General features: G+C 49.5%; 1 protein-coding gene across 2 annotated transcripts in view; it reads right to left on the bottom strand.

Annotated features, from left to right (window-relative positions):
• Positions 1–25,467, bottom strand: part of KCNG2 (potassium voltage-gated channel modifier subfamily G member 2) — a 61,263-nt gene that overhangs the window by 18,114 nt on the left and 17,682 nt on the right. For both annotated transcript variants that reach the window (XM_021096336.1, XM_021096337.1), the window contains exon 3: positions 6,291–6,971. In XM_021096336.1, coding sequence (XP_020951995.1) covers positions 6,291–6,935 — 645 coding nt within the window. In that variant the 5' untranslated portion in view covers positions 6,936–6,971. The remainder of the gene's footprint in view (positions 1–6,290; positions 6,972–25,467) is intronic.

Here is a 25,467-nt window from a genome sequence, read left to right as displayed (position 1 = left end):
ATTCACTCCAGCTAAAGTCACTCTCAAGTCACTAAAGTCGGTGACGCCGTCTGAATCAGGTATGGGTGGAACTCCGGTTCGACTCAACAGAGGCAAAGGTGCTGCAGCTATGAAGCTGCGAGCAGACCGTTCCTGTGCATCCACACACCAGGCCCCAGAGAGGAGGAAGGACAGACAGCCCACGGGTTGGCTCTGCCCATCTCCCTGGAAAACCTGCCTGCACAGCTCAGGAGGAGCCAAGCTCTTGCTCCAGTCCAAGCTGGCAAACTCAACGTGTGTGTCTGTGCCCACTTGCAGTGGAAGCTTTGTCACCAGCTTCCGATGCTGTTGCCAAATGTCTTTGTGAATTCGATACTTGAAATCCCAGTCATGAAATCCATAACTAATTATGTGGGTCTTGATTTAATCATATGAGCTTCAAGGAAAAAAATCGACTGGCAGAGCCAAACACCAGCCTCCGTGGAAAGGAAGCGATGGCTTTTGCGTACCCGGCCCCACCCGCACCCTCCCCGAGGACGCGCTGTTCTCCCACAGGCTGGCGCTTGCAGCCTGTCCCCACCACCAGCCGGGGCCCCTGCCTGGCTTAGCACTGTCTCCAAGCAACATGCGGCTGCCACCGCACAGAAGGACCCTGGAAGCTGTTTGCTAGAACCAACGCTTCCGCCCATCCTCCACGCGGTTCCAAAGGTCTCTCCTCCAGACAGCTGATGGCTGAGGCAGGCGCCGTGCGATGTCCGGCACCTGGGGGGCATCTGCACACTCAGTCCCTGTGGTCACCTGACTCACTCCAGACATGCTGCTCAGGAGAATTTTGATTTTGCAGTAATTGGGGGCTCTGCTCACACTTGCGTACACCTGGGGCCTCCATTGCGTTGACAAAGTTTTGTGGTGCCCCTGCCCCAGGCCTGGCATGCTGCCTGACAGCAGGGTTGGGGCGGCAAGGGAAGTACTCTGTCTCCTTCACAGAGCCTCTTAAAACCTTAATAGTGAGGCCAGAGGCCCACTAGAGAGCCGCAAAGGGACTTGCGGGGCTCCTACAGCCGCTTGCAGTTGGGAGGTTTGGGGTCAGCCCTGGATCTGGAGCCACCTCGCCATCTGCATTTGTTGGCCCTTGGAGGCGACCTTTCAGCACTGACCCCAGGTCCCCTTTTACGTGGGTTGTAGCACCACTCCTGGCTCTGACCCCAGCTTTCTTTGTGGGCTCAGACACTTTCCCCCTCCCCCCAAGCAAGTGGCATTAAAACACACACTCATCTGCCAAGGGGAGACTGTCTAAGCTGGTGGATCAGCAGTGGGGTCTCTGGGCATTACTATGGCAATGGATTCTCAGAACCTGTGGGAGAGCAGGCAGTGTGCTGGGCACAGTTTGGCTCAGAATGTGCTTTTGGGGTCAGAGAATACAGCATAACGCTCTGAGGCCTTGAATGTTTAGGGCTGTGGTCTTACTAAGCCTTGTCTGCAGACAAGATGGGGTCACTGATAGCCGGTGCTAAGGCCCACCACGAGGCCACCTGGGGTTGGGGATAGCAGGGAGCCTTCCCGTGTGGATGTTCCTGCCATGGGCCAGGTGCTCTTGGTAGGGGCCAAGAGCAGCCATTGCCCCCTGGGGTGGTGTTCAGCTGGGGGACAACAGGTAAGGGGGCTGGGGGCTGGGCAGCCCTGGGTCCTTTTTCTTTGGGCTCTTGACCCAGTAAACACCTGAGACGGCCACAGCAGGCCCATCATGACTTCATCTCCAAGCCAGTGTCCGTGCCTGGAGATTCTGCAGTGACCTGCTCTCAAGGCACCTGGAGTTTCGTACCCTAGGAAACCCTGAATGAGAAGACAAATATCTTGTGTCTGCTGGACCTGAGATCAGGAATGTGACCTGGATGTGTGAGGACAGCTGACCCTCGAGGGCTGGGCACTGTGGGGGCTCATGGCTTCACCTTGCAGGCAGGAGGCCGATGTGGCCTCCACCTGGATGGGGACCTGGGCACATGTGGCAGGAGTCTCACCCTCAAGTGTTTTTATGACCATGGTCAGCATGTGAGCCTGGAAGATGTCCAGGTCCTGGTCCCCTGGCCTCTGGCTATGTTGCCTGGTTACTAGGCTGGTGTCATCACAGGGTTGTCAGAGCTCACCTGGGGGAGGGGAACCATGGTGATGGGGGTGGGGATGGGGCAGCAGGGAGCAAACACTAGGCCACAACTTTCAAGGCCCACAAGGGAGTTCCCATTGTGGCTCAGCAGAAACAAATGTGACTACTATCCATGAGGATGCAGGTTCAATCCTAGCCTCGCTTAGTGGGTCGGGGATCTAGTATTGCCATGAGCTGTGGTGTAGGTGACAGATACGGTTTGGATCCTGCACTGCTGTGGCTGTGATGTAGGCCGGCAGCTGTAGCTCCAATTCAGTTCCTAGCCTGGGAACTTCCATATGCTGTAGGTGCGGCCCTAAAAAAAAAAGCAAAAACAAAAAACCAAAAAGCCAAACCAAAATCAAGGCCCATAGGAAGCAGCACTCAGAGAGCCAGGCCTAACCACTCCCATGGGTACCCTCAGGTCCACAGGTTTTAGGGGCCTGGGTGGAGCTCCTGCCCTGACCCAAAGGAGCCAGAGTGGGGGTATGGATCTTAGAGGCCCTGGAGGTCAAACGGGACACACATGGAGGCTAAACCCACCCCTCGTCCTCCTCTCAGACCCTCCTGGGGACCCCTGGGGCCAACTGGTGTCATGGCCCTTAGCGACACTGACACCAAGGGCCCACAGAGTAGCCAAGTCATCTTGACAGGCAGGGAGGGAGGCAGGAGTGAGGAGGAGGCTGTGTGCCCCACAGCCTTCCCAGGGCAGCCACGTTCACTAAGCATGAGGAGGGGTTTGAGAGTTGGTCCAGAGCCAAAAGGCCCGATGGACGGACAGACATTTGTAAACAGAGTCCTGGGGTCCACCGGCAACACCATACATGTGTGAAAAACACCTAACACAGAGCCCACTGCCATTAAGCACACAGGGCGGTGGCAGTGGGCAGGTGCACACGGTTGCACCACTGTCACCACCACTGTCTCCAGAACCCGTTTATCTTCTGCATCTGAAGCTCTGCACCCCTTAGACACCAGCTGCCCCCAGCCCCAGGCACCGCCCGCGCACTCTGTCTCCACAGACCGGTTGCCTATGTGAGTGGATCAGACAGGATCTGTCCTATCAGCCTTCTGGTTGGCTTGTTCCCTTAGCAGAATGTCCTCCACATTCCTCCCACAAGTATGCTTTACTGCCACTCTTCCTACAGACACTGAGAAGCAGAGCGCCGTTCTCACCAGTTACAATGTGTGGGCAGCAGCTCACCCGGGAAGGGCTGCTACCATGACTCCGGGCAAAGGGGCCTATTAGGCACCAGATGACTGCCCTGGACAGCAGGGGCCTGGCTTCTGGGGGAGGACAGGCCACAAGGAACACACAGCCAGCACCTTGCTGAGGGCATGGCCATGGTGCCTGCATGGCCACATGGAGCTCCAGGCACTCTGCCCAGCTCTCTAGCAGCCTCGGACCCAGGCTGAGTCACCAGCTGGATGGGACCTGGCCAGTCTGGCTGCAGAGTCTATCATGGGGCAGGGAAGTGGTCTCCGTGTGCCAGTTAGAGATGCCATGACACTGACAGTGGGACGCACCCAGGGGCAAGAGCTGGAGTCTCTGTGTAGTGGGTTCCCTACCTCAGGCAGCCCCAGGCTTCCTTCCACACCCGCCCAGGAGGGGCCCCGCTCCTTCAGGGAACGTGTCATGGATCAGCAGCAGGAACCGCAGAGTCACTTTCCTCTGATTCCCTGAATGATGGAGGATAACAAGCTTTTTTCTCCCTTTATGCTTTTCTGCACCAACACAAAAATAACCACAACCACCAATGCTGCCAAAGCCGAAGAGACTGTCACAGGCAGACTGATGGAAGGGAGCTGCCACCGCTCACCTCTAATCCCCACGGACACCCCCGCTCCCCTCTTGATTCTAGAAGAAAGTTGGGTGTATTTAGTGGGAATGTCAACTAGAATGTGGGTGTACTAGAGTAGCACCTCTTTTTTTTTTTTTTTTTGTCTTTTTGCCATTTCTTGGGCCGCTCCTGCAGCATATGGAGGTTCCCAGGCTAGGGGTCAAATCGGAGCTGTAGCCGCTGGCCTACGCCAGAGCCACAGCAATGCGGGATCCGAGCCACGTTTGCGACCTACACCACAGCTCACGGCAACACTGGATCCTTAACCCACTGAGCGAGGCCAGGGATCGAACCCGCAGCCTCATGGTTCCTAGTCAGATTCGTTAACCACTGAGCCACGACAAGAACTCCTAGAGTAGCACCTCTGCTTGTTACTGGTGGGGGACATGAATTGAGGCCTAAGGAACTGTTGGTGTGTGACTCTCAGAGGATGCGTTTCAAAATAATACTTGAAATTTTAAAAAGAAATTATTTAGCTACTTAATAAAAATCGGAGATCAGGAGATCCTGTTGTGGCGCAGTGGTTAACGAATCCGACCAGGAACCATGAGGTTGCGGGTTCGATCCTTGCCCTTGCTCAGCGGGTTAAGGATCCGGCGTTGCTGTGAGCTGTGGTGTAGGTCACAGACGCGGCTCAGATCCTGCGTTGCTGTGGCTCTGGCATAGGCCGGTGGCTACAGCTCCGATTAAACCCCTAGCCTGGGAACCTCCATATGCCACGGGAGCAGCCCAAGAAATGGCAAAAAAAAAAAAAAAAAAAAAAAAAAAAACGGAGATCACATACAGATAACGCTTTAACTCTATGAACTTCAAGCTAGATTCTACTAGAAAAATACCAACAAACAAAATAATGAGGGCTTCCAAGTTTTTCTCTTTCCTGTCCTCCAACCCTGATGCCTCGTGCCAGGAAACCTCCTTGGTCAGAACATCAGGGGTGTAGGCACAGGGCAGTAAGCAGGCAGGCTCCCCAAAAAGGCAAACACAGATTCACCACAGGATCCAACAAGTCCACTCCTGGGATATACCCCAAAGAGCTGAGAGCAGGGACTCAGGATATTTGTACACCGTGTCCATAGCAGCATTGTTCATAACAGCCAAAAGGAGGAAGCAACCAGTGTCCACTGATGGATGATGGATAAACAAAGTGAGGCGGTGTGTACAAGGGAATGCTACTCGGCCTTAAAAAGGAAGGATTTCCCTTCTCAGATGGTATGGTTATTGCTACTGAGAACATCCAAACACAGTGTCTTTTTAGAAGCAGAATCCAAAACTGGGCCTAGTTAAGACAACTGGAAATGATGGCTCAGGAATCAGACAGCCAGACAATGAAGGAAGCCAAATCCATTTCCTAAAATTTACATTTAATTTAATCTGCAGGCAGGCTCAACATGCTGGTGGTCAAGCCTGATCATAGCTAGTATTCCTGGAGGACAAGCTTTTCACTGTCTCTGAATAGTGAGCTAACTGCATCAGGTGGGCTCCGGTAGGGCACAGCCCTCAGGATGCAGAGGGGCTTTCAGTGAGGGGCTGAATGAGCTGGGGGAGCTGGGCATTGTGTGGGGAGGGGCAGGCAGGATGCCCCCCCACCACCTCCATGTGCAAGAAAATTCAGACTACAATTCTGTAGCACCCTCCTATCTCCTAACCCCTACCCAGACAACATACTTGGGGCCTGCCCTGGATATTTCCCAGATGTTCCAAACTGGGCACAAAACGCTGATAAACTTGGGGTGCCATTCTAATCTGAGGATACCACTTCTGCTCGCATCCTCCCAGGACAAACTGCACTAGAAGTACAGCATTTGCTCACAGATCAGCCCCAGCACCTCTGCAAAGCCAGCCCTGAGCTGCGTGCCTAGAGGAATTCCGAGGTCACATCCCTTAGGGCCAGGATGGTGGGACTTGAGGTTAGAACACAAACTCTCTACCCTGAGCTCCAAGTTGTCCAAGCTTCCAGGGTGGCTGTCAGGGAAGGCCTGCTGACCAGGCGGCCTCGCTGAGTTCTTGAAATTGGCTGGAGCCGATTCAATCTGGAGCCTCTGTGGTGGGTGCACAGCAGGCAGCCTGGTGCGTCGGCCTTGCTCAGGGGCCCCACTCCAGGCCAACTTAACCCGAGTGGATGAAGGTGTGCCTGGGGCTATGCTTTCAACCAGCAAGGGTGCGCTCCCTCGGCCCAGTAGCTCCCAGACCCAGGCCTCAAGTCTGGTCCTAGGCCCTTGCTACCCCGCCTGGCATCCCAGTGGCTCCACCACGCCCTCCCCCGGCCCTTGGCCGCTCATCCAAGCCCCACTGCGGCCCCACCCCTGCCGTCCCGCCCGGCCCGCGCTCACCCGCTCCTCCTCCGCACGGATGTCCGGCATGGTGCTGAGGCAGAGGCCGACCGCCGTGACGGCCACGAAGGTCACGGACACGCAGGCGAAGAGCTTGCCGGCCGGTCCCGAGTGCGGGTTGTCCACCACGTCGCGAAGGCGCCGCCGGCCGCGCGCCAGCCGCCCGCCGGGCCCTAGGGCGCTGCCCGGGCTCCCAGGCGCCATGCGCCCCGCAGGCCCCGCACGCGCCTCGGCCGCTTCCTCCTCGCGGCGGCGCAGGCGGCGCAGACAGCAGCGCTCCAGGTGCGCCTCGTCGATGCCCCAGTAGGCCAGCTCGTCGCGGAAGGCCAGGGCGCAGGGGCCGCGCAGCAGCCTCAGCTTGCCGGCGCGCAGCAGCGCCACGATGGCGCGGAAGGCGCACGGGCTGCGGTCGAAAAAGAACTCGTCGCGGCTCACGTCGTAGTCGTCGCACACGCGCAGCAGCTCGTCGTGGCCGCGGCAGGCCCGCAGGCGCTCGAGGCGTGCGAGGGGACAGCGCGCCAGCGCGGCCCAGGCCAGGCGCACCCTGCAGCCGCCCACGTTGATGATGACGTGCCGGGCGCGGGCCCCGCCGCCACCCAGGGGCTCGGGACCCCGGGGCTCCGCGTGCCCAGGGAGCAGGGCCATGGCCCCATGCGCTGGCCCGGGGTCAGGAGGCTGGGCCTGCAAAGGAACGGAGCATGCATTAGGCCTCAAAGGTGGAGCTGGGAATACTCCCGCCCACGCCCATGACCCGTGGGCCTGGGGACGGAGCCAACTAAGGGCTCAGTCTGGCCTGTCCGTTTGATGCTTCTCTCTCGCATAACTGGCGCCTATAGATGATCCAAACAGATAAGCCCTCAAGCTTTCCAGCAGACCCTAGAGAGGTAGGAGCCGCATTATTTTTCTGTTAAAGGAAGCAGGCAATGCATGGGCCGCGGGACAAGGGGCAAGGGAAGACCGCACTAGCGATGCTGCCTCAGGAGATGTGGTTCAAGGCTAGGGCACAGGGGTTACTGCTCATTAACACGTAAGGGTCGGGGGAGGGGGCGGCCACACACCTGAAAGAGCCTTAGAAGCATCAGCCAAACTGCCAGAAACAGGCTGCACACTGCTTGTATTCCTTTAGAGGGAAGCAACATAGATTGACGAGTAAATGAGAGGGTCCCTGCACTGTCTGTGAGTTTAAGGGCTTTTTAAAGGCATGAGAGGAGTACTGCCCCTGTGAAGACCAGGGGGAAGTTTCTGTCCCTTAGAGATCTATAGTCAGGTATTCACAGGAAATGGTGTTTGGGTCTTCATTCAGCAGATCTTTCTCCTGAGTTTCACAGCTGCTGGAGCTGGGTGATGGCAACACTAGGGTTCATTATACTTTTTCTCTGCTTTTATGCACTTTAAAAAATGTCCATAGTTTTAAAAAGCTTTTGTTTTACTGTTTAAAAGCTTTCAGGGAATTCCCTGTGGCCTAGCAGTTAAGGATCCAGAGTCCTCATTGCTGTGGCTCAGGTCACTGCCATGGTATGGGTTTGATCCCTGGCTCAGGAACTTCCGAATGCCATGGGTGCAGCCAAAAGAGTAAAAAATAAAAAAATCATAGGGTAGGTAAAACAAACAAAAAAACCCCCAAACAAACAACAAAAAAAAACAACAGTAAAATATGATCTATATATCAGAAAAAAGTCAGGCAACAGAAACTGCCTAATAGGAGTTCCCACTGTGGCTCAGAGGTAATGAACCCAACTAGTATCCATGAGGATGCGGATTTGATCCTTGGCCATACTCAGTGGGTTAAGGATCCAGCGTTGCTGTGAGCCGTGGCTTAAGCTGGCAGCTGCAGCTCAGATTCTATCCCTAGCCTGGGGACATCCATATGCCATGAGTGCAGCCCTGAAAAAAAAATACAACCTAATAATAATAATTAAAAAAAAAAAAAAAGCTTTCGGATAATTTTGCTGCACAGCTGGGGCTGGGAGGAGCCGATGTGGAGAAGCTCGTGTGCTCCAGTTTGCCTGGATTCTCTGAGCCAATTCTTTATTTGTGGTCCAGGGAGAGTCTTCAGGGATCTATGCACCTTCTAACACTGGATGTAAACTTTTGTGCATGTGCACTTTTTTCTAACAGAGGATCCTCAGATCTCAAAGGGATCTATGGCCCCACAGCCTAATTAAGTCATTGCTCTAAATATATAAAGGAGGGAAAGGTGAGATTCCAGGTGAGTTTATTATACAAACGATCACTTGTTTTATTCTATGGCCAGGGATCAAGAAACTCACAAAAGAATCCTATTTTTTTCTTTTTAATGAGTTATCTTGTCATAGCATGTGCATACCCAGCAACCAAGATTCCTAAAGGTATTGGTTACTCAGCACTTGTTAAAAGGACATATCACAAAATATGTTAATGAGGCAAAATTATTTTTGACCTGAATGTGGACATTCTAAGTTTACAGCATATTTAAACACAATTGCATTTTATGTTCCTTCCCTGCCCAGTGCTGGGTCACCCCTTTAGGTCTGTGTATCTGTTTGGAAACAGAGTCACTGACTCAGGAATCACAGGAAAGAGGGTCCACCAGCAACACTGATGACTTTGTCCTCCACAGGCTCTTTTTTCTTTACTGCTGACGGCTGCTTTAATTCCTCCTCCAAATCTGGGGCCCACAGTGTTCCTCCCCTTTGCTTGTTAACACCATGGGGTCAGTGATTTGGCACCAGGCACTTCTCTGCACGGTAGCAGAGACCCTTACCAGTAGTGGCAAGAGCAGAGAAAACCAGACAATACCAATCCGGGGACATAAACTCCAAAGAACCAGACAGTTTTTCAGGCAGGTCCCTTTTATGAGGGAGCGTGTCTTGGACACCAGTAGGCAGTGATCTGGAGGGAGAAGTGGTGCAATTCCAGTTCTGTGTTCCCAAAGTCTGGACTGAGGGCTGACAGCATCAGAAATATCGAGGGGACCTCCAAAACTGGCCCTAAACTTAATGTTCTGAGTAACTGGAAAACTGCATGGTAAGGACCTCCAAATACCCGCCCCCATTAAAGCATTGAGAAAAGTGGTTAAAAAAAAAAATCAGAATCAACTTTTTTGGAACGCTGGACACTAATCAAAGGCTAGCAGCAGCCTGGGGAAAACATAAGAAAAAACAGCTGAATTGTGGTAACAACAGTGAGCTCTTAGTATTTTAACCTGCTTCCCAGCTCAGCGGTAGCCTTGAGACTAACTGCCTGCATTCCTGGTACCACGACTGGTACTGGAAGAAGGAGAGGGCATCTGATGCAGGGGGAATTGTAACCATTATTTGGGCCCTTCTGGTGCATCCCTGAAGTTGCGCTCAGAAGCCCTGCTTACCCTCCCTGAACACAGAACTCTCACAATGCTGAAGTGGCTATCTGTGCAGTTTGTTGAAACAACGGGAAAATGTTTGCTGAAGCAATAGAAAAATGTTGTTGGGGCAAACAACAGACTAACCAGAATGCTTAGGAGAAACGGCTGGAATGAGATGCTTTGGGCAATAAGGCCTTGGAAAAGCACCAACAAATTTCTGGAAATCTAGAATGCCACTCTCAGGAAAGACCTGACAAGGCCCTGCCCTCACTCCCTGGTTGACCTTCAAGCCCAGCACTAGCAGGAGGTGAAAGGGGGAGGCTGAGGGATGGGCCTGGCTGCTGCTGAAGGTGCCCAACACACTTGACCCATCTGCAAAGACTGGTTTAGTTTTGGTTTTGTTCCAGTCATTTGAGAACCTCTGTCCAATAATTTGCTGACCATTGAGCTAATGGAACAGAGATATCAGTGGCCAAACAAGACAAAACATACAGACTTTGTATAATTTGTTGAAAAACCACTGAAACAACAGCAAACCCTGGGAAGGGAAGAGTCTGATGTCAAGAGCACACAGCAGTAAGTCTGCATGATCCTGGAGCGGATCAACAAAAATATAAGCACCAAAGAAAACTACACGTCATCAGAATTAAACTCTTTTGTGCTTTAAAGGGACCTTATTAAAAGAATGAAACGACAACTCACAAGATCAGGGAAAATTTGCAAATCATGTATCTGATAAGGGTTTAGTGTCCAGAAAATATAAAGAGGCCCTACAGCTCGAAAACAAACAAACAACCCAATTAAAATGTGGGCAGAGAACTTGGAGGACTTCTCCAAAAAAGATGGGAAAACAGCTAATAAACACTTGAAAAGATGCTCAGTGTGATTGGTCATCAGGGAAACGCTAATCAAAGCTACTTGATACCACTTTACATCCATTAGCTTGGTTATGAGCAAACAAATGGAAAAAGGAGAGTGGAGAGGGTGTGGAGAAGTCTGGACCCCCATACACTGCTGGGGAATATAAAACAGCGCAGTTGCTACAGAAGATGTCTGGCAGCTCTACACAAAGTTAAACATAGACTTACCCTGTGATCCAGCAATGTATACACCCTAGAGAAATGAAAACGTAGGTACATGCAAGCATGTGTGAGTGAATATTCACAGCAGCATTATTTACAGTAGCCAGAATGTGGGAACAGTCCAACTGTCTGTCACCTGACCAACAGACAAGCAAAATGTGCTCCATCTATATCCTGGGATACAACTCAGCCACAAAAAGGAACAAAGTACTGACACTGATTGAAGGACGGATGGACCTTGAAAACATGATGTAAGTGGAAGATGCTGAACACAAAGGGCACATAGTGTGTGATTCCATTTATAGGAAATGTCCAGAGCAGGCAAATCTGCACAGACAGAAAGTAGGTTAGCGGCTGCCAGGGGCTGGGGGGAGAGCTGGGGAGGGAGTGACCAATTAGGGGCACAGGGATTCCTTCATGCTTGTGAGAAAGCTCTGGAATTAGATAGTGGTGATGGTTAAAATCCTAAAAACACTGAATTGTACACATTAAAATGGTTAAAATGTAAATATGTTATCTGAAGTTCATCTCAATTTTTTAAAAATACAGACAATTCTCTGAGTATTGGGCTTGGGGTGAAATCTAGTTCTATGCCTGTAATGAGCACCTTTAGTGCACTGAAGCCTGAGAAACTTACTCAGCTGCCAAGATCAAGACCTTTTGTTGTTGTTAGCAACCTGATGCTCTAAGCATTGCAGGCAAAGCTTTGACCTACTGATAGGGGTAGAGTAGGCACAGGTAGTTGAAGTCCCAATAGGGGATCATAGATAAAGAGGGAAACCTGGGGGATGTTGGGAGGCCACTGTAAGTTCAAGAAAACCATCAGAATGAGGCAGGCTTGCTTAACTAGTGGAGGTGCAGGAATTGCCTCAGGTCATTGGGTGAGGGATGGGGTGAGGCCTGCATTCAGATTCAGACCAAGGGCAAGAGTTTGAAGACCACCCTTCAGCTGATTTGAATACACACCTTACCACACCTTACCGGATACAGGATACTGAAGAGGAGCTAGTACTCCCAGAAAGGAAGAGGCGGGCTTTTCCAACCCCCACTCCCCTTGGAGGATAAAACCGAGGCCCACCGTATCTTCTGGGCAGAAGCTTCCTTGCCTGTCTCCTTGCATCTCTCACAAGCGTTCTATCCTAATAAATCTGTTTCTTGCCTATCATTTTCTCACTGAATTCCTTCTGCGTGGAGTCATAAAGAACCTGAAACTTAGTGAGCCCAGACACAGGGTGAGTGATTCTAATTTAAAACCGTGGGTTTACGTCCCAATCTGGCTTTAGGCTGGGTTCAAGTCCCAGCATGTAAGTTCAAGTCCCAATCTTTTCTGGCTAGGTTCAGGCTGTTAGGGGTGTCAGTTTTACTACCACCCAGGGGACACCCAGATGGCCACCTGACCCTGGGGTTTTGGGGGGATCAAATAGAAGGAGGGGTGAGGTGGGGGAGAACCAGCAGGCAGGGCTGCAACGCAGCTCACAGGAGTTTGAGGCTTTCTTGCCTTTGGTGATGGAACTGCAGTGAAGGGTGGGAAGGAAGAAGCTATCAAAGAACAGGGGACCGTGGTTCGCTGCATGACTTGGGATTCAGCTTCATGTGTGTGCTGAAACGCCACAGCCACCATTCACTCTGCACAGATCAGCAGGATCTGCTACTGGACCCCTTCTGCCCGAGATGGCCTTATTTCACTTCTAAGCAATTAGCTGTTTAGGTCTTGGGGGCTGGTTGCAGAGATCTTCTGAGCTGCTTCCTCTGATGGAGGAGTCTGGGTTCTGGGATGCGCAGGGCTCACAGCTGCCCTGTCCTGGAGGCCACTGGACTGGGATCCGCCTCTCCTGGGAGCAGGGTACACAGGGCTGAGAGATGAGGCACAGGCCAGCCCCAGGGCTGAGGCAGAGGTGTGCCTGCACCCGAGGGGGCTTCCCATGTCCTCCCCATGGAAGTGCAGGGTCAGTGGGGCTTCAGCCTGGGATACCCTGATGGTATGACCAGCATGGAGCCTCAAAACCATCTCACCTGTACAGGGCTTGGTTCCTCCACTGGTAACCCCACGGAGCCAAGCACATATCTGCAGGACAGATTTTGGTAGCAAAATCCGATGTGTGCTCCAAATCTTTGTAGGTAGGGATTTTAATCATTAAAATAACTGGGTAATTGGCTAGATCCTACAACTCTCATTGTGGAGGGTTTTCTTCCCCCAGAATATACATTTACAAATATAAACATATACATTACTTTCAAAGTGGTTTTTTTTGGGGTTCCGTCTTCAGAAGTTCCCAGGTCAGGGATTGAACCCAAGTGGCCGCAGTGACAGTGCCAGATCCTTAACCCACTAAGCCACTGGGAAACTCCAAAAGTGTTTTTAAGTCAAATTCTATCTTATAAGACCAACAGTCACTGCCCAGAGCCCTGAAGTGTGTCCCCATCTGCTGCATGAAGCATGAGAGGCATTTAAGTGCCATTTGTGGATTTTAAGAAAAAGACCGACAACTTAGTATACACTGTCAGATAATTTACGGTAAGGAAAAAAAATAGCCCTTAAACCTATGAAAATATGCTCTACTTCATTCATAACAGCAAAAATAAACATCTCAAATAGGTGAGGAAGTTTGATGACACACTTTATTGTCAAGGATGTGGGGTTTCTCAGACTGGTTCATTGTCGATGGGTAGTAAACTGGTAAACCATTACGCAGGAGGTGAAGAGTTGGAACTAGCGCCACAGGAAGCAGGATATTGGCCCCTATACCCTAGTGAAAGGGTAAGCTAGGAAAAAAAAAAAAAAACCTGCCCATGAGGATAAGATTATAAGATTTCTCTGCCTGGCTCTACATTAAAAATGGGACTATGTATTTTAAAAGCCAACCTGCACAATAGGTTTGAAGTTGAGACCTGTCTCTGAAACTCACAGCTCAGAAATTTGTGCTGGGACCATGCACGTAATCAACTGGGCCACTCTGCTGCCAGGGTACTTGGCAAGGCCTGAGATAATTTTGGTTGTCATGACTGGGTGCGACTGGCACCTGGAGGGAAGAAGCCAGGGGTCTTATGAAACCCTATGGCGCATGTGCAGAAGAGCCCCAGAAAGGGGCAGACCCAGCCCCAAATGCCAACGGCACAACTGGTTTGGAGGGACGAACTCACAGGCTTGCACATCTGAAGCCTCAAAGGAGATGAATTTACAAACTGAAATTATAAAATCACAAGGCAAAATCCCACATGAGCAAATACCAGCAGACATAGGAATAATAGAGTCAGGCTCCCAGGCACTTAAGATAATGGGATTATCAAAAACAAAGACATGAAGGAAGGAATTACAAACACCAGAGGAAAGAGAGACATTACCAAAAAGACCAAGAGGATCTGAATAAGAAATCTTCTAGGAGTGAACAGAGGAGACTGAAAGTGGGGAAGGTCAGGTTGGGCCAGGTTAAGGTCATGCGGGGACAGGTTGAGGTCAGGTTGGGTCAGGCTGAAGTCAGGTTTGGTCAAACTGCGGACAGGTTAAGGTCATGCTGGGTCAGGCTAAGGTCAAGTTGGGTCAGATTGAAGTCGAGTTGGGTCAGGCTGAGGTCAGGTTGGGTCAAGTTATGGTCAGGTTGAAGTCAGATTTGGTCAGGTCAGGGTCAGGTTGGGTGAGGTTGAGATCAGGTTAAGGTCAAACTGGGTCAGGCTGAGGTCAAATTGTGTCAAGTTGAGGTCAGGTTGGGTCAGGCTGAAGTCAGGTTTGAACAGGTTAAGGTCATGTTGGGTGAAGTTGAGGCCAGGCTGGGTCAGGTTGGGTCAGGTTGACAGGCTGTGTGAGGTTGGGTTGGGTTGAGGTACTCTCTCCCAGGAGCCCTCCAAAGGGGTCCACATAAGGCAGAATCACAGAACATGACACATTCAGAGAAGAAAGCAAAATTATGCACACTCTTAGTAGGAGTCTCAGAAGAAGAGGCAAAAATACACCAAGCAAAGACATGTGGTAAAGATGGAAGATATGGCACTGCAGAAGCTCAGAGTGATAAATAGGATGGAGGAGAGGCCATGCCTGGTGCTTTACTGGCAAATCTGGAGGCTTTGGTTCTTAACAGGAATGTGTACAGTAGGACTTGGTTTTTTGGCTCAGGAAGTAAGGATGCTTTTGTCTTTCTCCTTTTGGGGAAGACAGCACCAGCACCATGTCCAGCACAACCTCCCTCTCGCTCCCTAGGCTGCACTGTTTCGGCTCAAGTCCCTGAAACAGTTGGTAACTGGGGCTGGACTTGGTCACAGCGGAAAGGCCAGTGGCCTGGTCTGCTCCTTCCGGCCTCTCTGCTCAAGGAGGAGAGGTGTCTTCCCATCACCCCGTGTTTCCATCAGGCCCTGCCCCAAGGGCACCCCTGGCACTTGGAGCCTTGGGCAGCAGAGAACTGGTGGGAACGTGGGTGCCATTGGAGATGCCTCTCCCCGGCCTGGGGCAGGGGCAGTGCGTCAGTGGATGGTGTAAATGAAAATAAGGAGAGAAAACACAAGATGTGAATGGGGTCTCAAATATCAGAAGGCCAGCCCACAGCTAGGGAAATATTTATTCTGTAACTGAATTTACTAATTTGTATTTAGGCTTAAAATCATTAAGGACTGGACTAAAACTTCTTTAGTAGAGTTAAAGTGTTGGGTGTCACCAAAAGGGAAGTATTCTTCTCTAGGAGAAATTTCTTCCCTTGAACAAGGGGACAGATTTCTACTTGGAGACGGTGACCTTTGAAATGAGACCCCTGGGCCGATGGAGCCATGCTGTTGGGTTCACCACATCCATGGTTCCCACCACCCCCAGGCCTGCTGTCAGCACCTCTTTGCTGGACCAGCATCCACCTGCCTGCTCAGCACAGGCCAGGGAAACTGGTGCCTTCATGCACCACCAGGGGAGCTCTCACAGCAGTGATGGCACCCAGGGCCCCCAGCCCCCAGGAGGGGCCACACTGTGGATGCTGCTTCTCCTTCTCTGAGTCACTCCTGACCCCAGGCTGGTTTTCCTGGAGTCACTTCCCCAGCATCTACTTGCTTTGGAGACTCTGTCTGAGGATCTCTCTGGAGGGATCTGAACTTGGACCGTGGGAATTGTTAGGCCAGCTCTGCATCCAGAGCCCATGAGTTCCTGGAACTTCATGAAAACAGGGGAAATTGTCTAAAAGAGAATGCTAACACATTTTGAGTCATTCTTTTACTCACTCAACTAATGATTATTTAATGCCTCCCCTGGGCCAGGTGCTGTAATGCAAGAATGGAACCTTCCATTTCCTGCTATGGAGAGAAATGGCAATGGCACTATCTTGCTGCTTTGCTAGGTCTTTCACAGGACTTACTGCTGTCCCCCAATACCACAGCTGGGCACGCACAACACCCAGTTTCTGACCTGCCAGCCACCTTCTCACCCATGCAGGTCAGAGCCCATCAATTTGTCAGGCAGACAGGAGGCTCTTTGGGCGGCAGACATGCTGTTAGCTCTGACAGCCAGATTCCAGAATAAACCTCGAGAAGTGTGCGAGCCAAGAGGAGCAGAGGGAAAGGCTGGGGGCTGTGGAGGAAGAGAACACCCCCTGCCCCAAGGATCCCTGAGCGGCTTCACAGCCTGCCCACCAGAGACCAGGGCTGAGGAGCAGCATTTCATGGTAGGACATTAGGAAGATCTTTATTTCCTCACCTGAAATGCAGGCCCACTTAGGAAACATGACTAAGGACTCTTGGGAGATGGAAGGGGAAGAGCTTGGACCCTGCACTTGGTTGCTCACAGCCCATGCTGGAGGAGGAGGGGCTGCCGGCCGGGCTGGCCGGACCCAGGCAGCCACACATCCTGCGGGAGGCTCCTGGGCACAAGGCCCTTCCAACAGCAATGCTCGCTGTCCCTCCAACATCAGCCCACATCTGTGTGCATGAGTGCACACACACACACATGCACGCACAGGTGCACTCACGTGTACACACATGCAGGTGGTTCTGAGGACCCGAATTCAAAACTGGGCCCAGAGCTGGGCTGGCCATCCACCCCCTCGCTTCTGTCCAGCTCATTGTAGGTTCCAGACCAAGTAACTCCACCTCCCCTGGCTGGAGTGCACACAAGGCCAGACCCGAGATGAAGACCCCCGGCTGCAGCCCCCACTTGTCATGAGGCCCAGCCCATGTCTGGCCCAGGAGGGAACCTACATTTATCCTGACCCCTTGGCCCTTGTCCTTGCCTGGTATCACAGAGGCTTCCTGGGAAACGTGATGAGGAGCAGCTGCTGAGGTCTAAGACATTTACACCTCAGCGTTAGAACTGCTCAGGTTTTCTGTGGGGCACCCCTGGTAGTAGCTAGGGGTGTCAAGGCACACAAGGCCCCCTGGACTTCACATGATAGGCTCAGGGGCTTCTCTGGACCAGGGCCCCCAGGGACATGCAGCACCTTGTGCACAAGGGCTGCGAGGGGTCTGCAGCTTAGCCCCTCCAGGGCGCAGGATGCTCCACCTGGTTACCCAGCCTGAGGGTCAGAGATCCCGTCCCAACCCACCAGTCTTAGCAAGTAAACAGCTTGTTAAAGCATCTGAGCCAGGAAAGAAGCAACAAAAGTCAGAGACCATTTAGATGCTGGTGGACATGACCCAGCTGTGAGGACCAGGTTCCCTGAGTGCCCTGGGGGCTGGGGGCTACCGCCAAAAAGTGGGCATTTGATCTTGGCTTTAGAGTCTAAAACATTATTTCACACCGTAAATGTTGCAAGATAATTAACCCAGTGAGAAATTCCCTCCTGCAGCTTTGCTTCCAGTTCCCATAAACTGGGCTCACAGGCCACCTTCTTACCCCTTCTTGAAGTCAGCTGCCCTGGAGTTTGTGGGACAAGGGGTCCATGACTCAGACCTTCCACAAAGACTACTGCGATCTCTCACTTTGTCTCCTCTCTTTCCAGATCCTCACTCTGCTTTAGAGTCAAATCGCTTAACCTTTGAGATGAACACAAAAAGCAGGCCATGTGGCAAGGTGGAAAAGTGATCTGAATGAGAAATGCTTTTCTCCCACCAACCACTGTGACCAGCTGGTTTAAAACCAAAACCCAGCTAACCTCCTGACAATAAAGAGAACACAGGTTGTATCTGGTGAGCCACTGTGTTTGTTGTTACTCCATTTTTACTGTCCCACCCAGACAAACATCATATGAATTAAGATGAAAATTATCTATGGCTTAAAAACAAAGAGCCAAAGGTAAAGAACTAATTTTAAACAATTCATGATTCTTAGGAGATTTCACAGTCTTAAAGGTAAGTACTATTAGGATCATTCCAATAATTTCTTTCTGATTGTTAAACTCATATGTGTTCGACTATTTTGTGCTGAAATCCATTTACTTTCTATATGCCAAAGTTGCACAAATTACAAAAGGCTTCTAAAGTGTATATGTGAAGAGAACCAAAACCTTGCTAATTCTATCTATTTTTAGCCATGCTGTTGACAGAAAGATTGATGATTATTTTCAGTTATGATTTATGAGAACCACATCTGATCTCTAAATCTCCAAGACACGTAAAAATTTGGTAACTAATACCTCTTCTCCAGAAGGCACGCTGTATATAGCAGAGCTGCATATAATTGCCCCAAAGGTTTTTTAAAATTAAAATTTCAATTTTGAGATTGTAGAGATCCCTTTGCCCAATTTGTCCAGTGGCAGCATCTGGCAGAACTGTAGCCAGGATGCTGACACTGATATAGTCCAGACACAGCATCCATCCCCAAGGCAACCCCCCCATCTCCACCCCTCCCAGCCCAACCCCCAAACCTAACCTGCAACCCCTGGTCTGTGCTCTGTGCAGACGCTCCCGTCATCCCAAGAGTGATGTATAAAGGCACCCACACAGTGAGGTAACTTTTTTTTTTTTTTTTTTGTCTTTTTGCTATTTCTTTGGGCCACTCCCATGGCATATGGAGGTTCCCAGGCTAGGGGTCTAATTGGAGCCGTAGCCACCAGCCTACGCCAGAGCCACAGTAACGCAGGATCCGAGCCGTGTCTGCAACCTACACCACAGCTCACGGCAACGCCGGATCGTTAACCCACTGAGCAAGGGCAGGGACCGAACCCGCAACCTCATGGTTCCTAGCCGGATTCGTTAACCACTGCGCCACGACGGGAACTCCCTGAGGTAACCTTTTATGACTGGCTCTTTTCACTCCACATGATTCGCTGAAGACGCACTGGCTTGTTGCGAATCAAGGGTGCACTGCAGGATTCATGGCGTGGATGCTCACAGCTGTTTAACTACTCACAGGGTGATGGACATCTGGGTTAGGTCCAGGATTTGGCTCTTATGTGCTAGGCTGCTATAAACATTTCTTCAGAGGTTCCTCCCACCCCAGGAAAAATACCCAGAGCAGCAAAAGCTTTTACTTTTGATAAAACCTAATTTACCATTTCTTTTTTTTTTTTTCTGACTGTGCTTTTGGTATCAAGAATGATGTGCCTGATCCAACATCCCAAAAATTTTCTAAAGTGTATAGTTTCACATGTTAAATTTGAGTCTGTGCTCTATTTTGAGTTAATTTTCGTATGATGTGAGGACTTTGGTCAAGGTTCACTTTTTTAGCTTGTGGACATCTAATTGTTCCAGCACCATTTGGTGAAAAAACTTTCTTCCCCCCACTGGTTCTCTTTTGAGGTTTCATGAAGAGTTCATAAACTGGGCTCACAGGCCAGCTGAGCATATTTGTGTGGATCTGACTCTGGGTTTTCTATTTTGTTCCCTTGATCTTTGTAGATGTTTCTCCAACCATAATAGCTTTATGATAATAGCCATTTAACAAGTCTCAAAAGTGAGTGGACCAATTTCTTCCACTTTATTTCTTCCCCAAATAGTTTTATTACCTCTTCGAGTTCCTTTGCCTTTCCATATAAATTTTAGAATAATTTTGTCTATCGTTACAAAATATTGCACTGGGATTTTTTTTTTTTTCTGTCTTTTTGCCATTTCTTGGGCCACTCCCACGGCATAGGGAGGTTTCCGGGCTAGGGGTCAAATCGGAGCTGTAGCCGCCGGCCTACACATGCCAGAGCCACAGCAACATGGGATCCGAGCCATGTCTGCAACCTACACCACAGCTCACGGCAATGCGGGATCCTTAACCCACTGAGCAAGGCCAGGGATCGAACCTGCAACCTTATGGTTCCTAGTCAGATTCATTAACCACCGAGCCATGACGGGAACTCCTGCACTGGGATTTTGATAGGAATTGTGCTAAACCTCAAACTTGCTTTCAACCCTGTCACTCGTCACATGCTGTGCGGCTCTGCTGTGTGGCACGCACACATTTAGGATTGCTTTGTCTTCTTAGTGCATCTATCCTTTATTATTATATAACATTCCTATTATTCTGACAATTTTATTTGCCCCTTACCTATTTTATCAAAGACTAAAACTTTCTTTTGCATGATATATCTTATTCTTTTTACTTTCAACCTGCTTCTATCGTTAAATTTGAAGTGACTTTCTTATAGATAAACATATAAATGGGTCATCTTTTTACATCTATTTTGTCAATCTCTGCCTTTTAATTGGCATTAGTTTTGTTTATACCATTTGTAACAATCAATGTAATTATTGATTGTAATAGAATTATTGATATGTAATAATGTAATTATTGATATAATCTCCAATCTTATTTTTTGTTTTCTGTTCTCGGTTCTTCAGTTCTGTTTTATTTTTCCTGTCTCCTTGTGGATTGCTTGAATATACTTTAGAATTCAGTCTTGAGGGTGTTCCTGTTGTGGCTCAGCTGCAATGAACCTGACTAGTATCCATGAGGATGTGGGTTCAATCTCCGGCTTTGCTCAAGTGGGTTAGGGATCCAGTGTTGCCGTGAGCTGTGGTGTAGGTAGCAAACATGACTTGGATCTGGCATGCTGTGGCTGTGGTATAGGCCGGCAGCTACAGCTCTGATTCGACCTCTAGCGTGGAAACTTCCACATGCCATGGTTATGGCCCTAAAAAGAGAAAACAAAACAAAACAAAAGGATTCGATCTTGACTCATCCACAGCATTTTTGTGTGTACTTAGTAGTTGCTTTAGGTGTTGCGTCATATACACAGAACTTATCACCGTCTACTGGTGGTGCTGCTTTACCAGTTTGAGAGAAGTGGGACCCCTAACTTTTCTTTACATACCTATATCATGCCCCATTTATAACTGTCTTAAATAATTCCCCTACATATGTTTAGAATCATATCAGAAAGTGTTATAAAATTTTCTTCCCACCATCAAACATATTTTAGAAAACTCAAGAGGAGAAGAAAAGTCTATCGCATTTACTCCTATTTTTGTTTGCTATGTTGTCCCTCCCTGATGCTTCAAGATTCCTTCTTTTACGGTTTCCTTTCTCTTCAGGGAAATTCCAATTTGCTAATATTTAAGAGCAGGTCTGCTGGGGACACACTCTTAGTTTTCCTCCATCTAAGAGAGTTCTGATTTCACCTTCATTCGTCAAGGATAGTTTTTGCTGCCTTTTAGATTCTGAGTTACAGGTTTTCTCTTTTAACACCACAAACACATTTCATACCCTCTGGCCTCCACGGTTTCTGATGAGAAAGCCACTGCCCCCAGTAAGGAAGGTGTCTTTTCTCTCCGCCTTCAAGATTTTACATTCTCTTTAGTTCTCAGAAGTTTGATTAGGACGAGTTGGCATGGAGCTTTTGTGGTTTACACTATTTAGAACTCATTCACTTCTTAAATCTTTAGATTTATATTCTATTGCCAAATTTGAGAAGTTTTAAGTCATTATTTCTTCAAGCACTTTTCAGCCCAGCTACTCTCCCCTCCCCTCGCAGGACTCTGCTGGCATGAATGCTGGATCTTGTTAATCCCTCAGGTCCCCGAGGCTCTGTTCCGTTTTTGGTCTATTTTCTCTCTCTGCTCAGATGGGACAATTTCCGAGTTCAATCTTCCAGCCACTGATTCTTTCATCTCTCTCTCCATCTGCCCTTGATTCCATCCACTGAGCTTTTCATTTCACTTTTCATACATTTTGGTTCTAAAATGTCCCTTCTGTTCTTCTTGATGTCTTCTGTTCCTTCCCTGAAACTTTCTCACTCTCTGTAAGACTATCTTTCCATGTGTTTCAAGTGTGTTTGTAATTGCTCACTGAAGTGTTTTTACAATGGCTGCTTTAAAAGTCTTTGCCCAGTAATTCTAAGACCTCTGTCATCTTGGTGTTGGTGTCTATTGACTGTCCTTTCTCATTTGTTTTGAAATCGTTCTGGTTCTCTCTATGATCACTGATTTTCTAACAAAGCTTGGACACTCAGGGTATTGTGTTAAGAGCCTGGCTCTTATTTAAACCTCCTGCTGGCTTCCTGTGACTCTGACCCGGCAGGTGAGGGCAAGGTGTCATCTCATCTGGCAGCTTCCCCACCTGGACTCTGCTGACCCTTGGGAACTGGTGGGAGTCATGGACATCACCCCCATAGGAGGCAGGCTGACTCCATCCAGCCCTGGAGGTGGAGGCCTGGGGAACCCACTCGCCCTTTGCTGGGGTGGGGCTTCACTGCTTGGCTGGAGTGAGTACTGCCCACAGGTGCTCCCCCGGTGAGGATGCTCCTCTCCTGGCCTTTCTGGGAGGGGGCATTGCTGTCTGATTCCCTCCGTGCCTCTGGGCCATCGGCTTCTCCAGCTCCTAGTTGGAACTTTGCAGCACATAGAAAATCCAGGAACTCCCCATGGTGGGGTTTCTTGAGTCCAGCCCTGGCTGTCTGCCTTTTCCCTCCAGCTTCCGGATCTTCTCATGTTTGTTTTACATCTGACACCCAGGGATTTTAGTTGTACTCATGGGAGGGACAGAGGAAAGGGCATCTACACCATCCTCCTAGAACTGGAAGCCTCCAAGTTTCTGAAAGCAAGCTACAAAATATTTGCTAATCTTGCGATTTATAATAAAATCATTTTAGGGAGTTCCCATTGTGGCTCAGCAGTAATGAACCCAACTAGTATCCATGAGGATGCAGGTTTGATCTCTGGCCTCTCTCAGTGGGTTAAGGATCTGGCATTGCCATGGGCTGTGGTGTAGGTCGCAGATGTGGCTCAGATCTGGTGTTGCTGAGGCTGTGGTGTAGGCTGGTAGCTGCAGCTCCAATTGGACCACTAGCCTGGGAACTTCCATATGTTGCGGGTGTGGCCCTAAAAAGACAAAAAAAAAAAAAAAAAAAAAAGATCATTTTATAGAAATTCTGCCAGTTCAACAAAATAAAACCAATGTGTTTTTTTTCCTCTAAGATTTTTACCCAATTTACTTAAATGAGATGTACTGAGCATCTAGGGTGTTCATACTGAAGCCATTCAGCATCTTCCAAAGTTTTTGGAAACTGTTTCTAAATATAAACATGCAAACAGTCAGATGTTTTGGGTGTCCATTGACCCTGATTTCTAAACAGATATTTTTCTAAAATTATTGGTAGAATAATAGTTATTGAACGTGGCTCCAGTCTCTGCAGGATGACTCAGAATTGTAATAGCAGTCTTCACCTACATTCCACCCGATTCTCAGGGAACATCTGTCCTCGACTCCAGCAGCCTGTGGACGCTACTCACAGCTGTGAAATCCCCACCTCCTATACCCAGACCCTTGGCAATAACGTGCAAGTTCTCACTCAGACCCCTCGGTTCAACCTCTGCCTCTTAGGGATTTGAGATCAAAAAGCCTGGACAAGGGCTAATTTACCTCTAGGTGTTTATGAAGCCCAGATAGTTCTACTGAATAAGAAACATTCCATCTGCTCAGAAGAATGGTTCAGACAGCTGGGGCGTGTGTGTGTGTGTGTGTGTGTGCGCGCGCATGTGTGTGTCTTTTCAGGGCCACACCCATGGCATATGGTCGTTTCCAGGCTAGGGCTCGAATTGAGCTTTAGCTGCCGGCTTACACCACAGCCACAGCAACGCCGATCCTTAATCTGCTGAGCAGGGCCAGGGATCAAACCTGCATTCTCCTGAATACTAGCCAGGTTCTTTACCACTGAACCACGAGGGGAACTCCAGGTTCAGACAGCTAGATGTCTTCCTTTCTACTGGAAATGCACGTAACCCCTAGGAACCAGGTGGTCCCAGCTAGGACCCGTTTCTCTCTAGAAGTGGCTGATTTCCAAAGGGAGGCAGGCCAAGTCCAAGGTGAGACAGGACACCTTGTGCCAGAAAGCAAAGCAGAGCCGCTGTGTGAAAGGGCATTTGTCAGAGACGCAGGCGAGCGTGTAGACTTGGAAAGGCTACACACAGTGACTGGACTTACTGACAACACGAGTAAGTCGAAGTTCGTGAGTCTACACAGCTGTCAAGAGAGGAAGGGAGGGAAAAACACTTTCGACCAAGGGAGGACGGGATATAGCACAGCGCTGGCTACCAGGTCCCTGGGATGGGGGAGGGGCTTTACAAACAGGTGTTCCTCCTGCAATGACTTTACTCCTTAAGCAGCCCCTTCCTCCAGTAGTGACACGTAGCAGCCATCCTGATGTCAGGGACTTTGGCTGCTGTGAGGGTCAAGTACAAGCTCCAGTCAGATGCCCAGGCCCCATCCAGGGCCAAAGAATGTGGGGGATGGAGACCCTAGGACCTTCGGCGTCGATGACAACACTAAGAGGTGGGTGGGGTGTTCCAGAGTCTAGAGTGAAGGAGATCAAGTGGCACAGCAACCATGTGATGTGTATATACCTTGATTCAACTTTTATCCAAAAACCCAACAACACACAGATTCAGAGCAAGGTGTTAGAATGGACTTTGGTTGTGAAAGAGAATGACCTTATTTTTAGGAGATGCATGCTAAACTAGTCATGGATAATTGTCTTTATTTCTGTAAACTTCTTCCAAATGGTTCATCTATTTCATATATTTATGAACACACACACATTTCACACATGGCTGTACTTCCACGCTGTACTACTCTTTCAACTTTTCTGTCTGTTTGGAGTTTTTCACCTAAAAAGAATTAGAAAAAAACCAGTCCCTCTGTCCAAAAAACCTCCACCCAAACCAACAAAAAATCATTCTGATGATGTTACTTCCCTCCTCACAAAGCAGAATGCAAAAGAACACACAGCCTCCATTTTCATTTATGGAAACATTACCATTGTTTATGCTTGTGCAATGGCTTATTTTATGTGTCAACTGGACTGGCTGTGGGATCCCCAGATATTTTGGTCAGCCATTTATCTGGGTGTTTCTGACCAGGTGTTTTTGAATGAGATTCACATTTTAATCCATAGAGTACAGCAGGTGCCTGGCAGGGGACCTTACACCCTATGCCTTAACATGAAGGTTTTGAGATAAAAGCCCCACCGTGCAGCCATACCTTGTTGCCTTAACTCACTGCCCCTCAGCCCCATAAGGCACAGGCCTCTGATGCCGGCTCCCTGGTCCCACTGCTGTGGCCTTTCTGTGCTGGATATTCACATCCTGGACCACGGCTGTGGGTCCCCCCCTCCCCACTTTCCTGTCCCTTCCTGGCCTCTACCAACTGCTCTTAGACAAAGGCTGGCACACCCTTGGATAGAGGGCCCAGGCCAAGGACTCAGCTTTGTGTGTGTGCACCTGGCTTTGTGCTATTTCCAGTCACAGCTGTCACTCAGAACCTACACGCCGGTCTTGACCAAATGGGCCAAATTACTCTTTTTTTTTTTTTTTTTTTGGACATTGACATTGACCTGACCTATCCACTACTCACTCATTTATACGGCACTTTTGAACTGCTCAGCTCTTGTCCATCAGTGAGACATTCTTGTGGAAGTTTGTTTCCTTTACACTATTGTGGCCACAGATT

Source organism: Sus scrofa, chromosome 6 (assembly GCF_000003025.6).
Source record: "Sus scrofa isolate TJ Tabasco breed Duroc chromosome 6, Sscrofa11.1, whole genome shotgun sequence".
In the NCBI taxonomy this organism is placed as follows: Eukaryota; Metazoa; Chordata; class Mammalia; order Artiodactyla; family Suidae; genus Sus; species Sus scrofa.
Note: the sequence above shows the minus strand (reverse complement) of the source record. Positions and strands in the feature narration are given on the sequence as shown.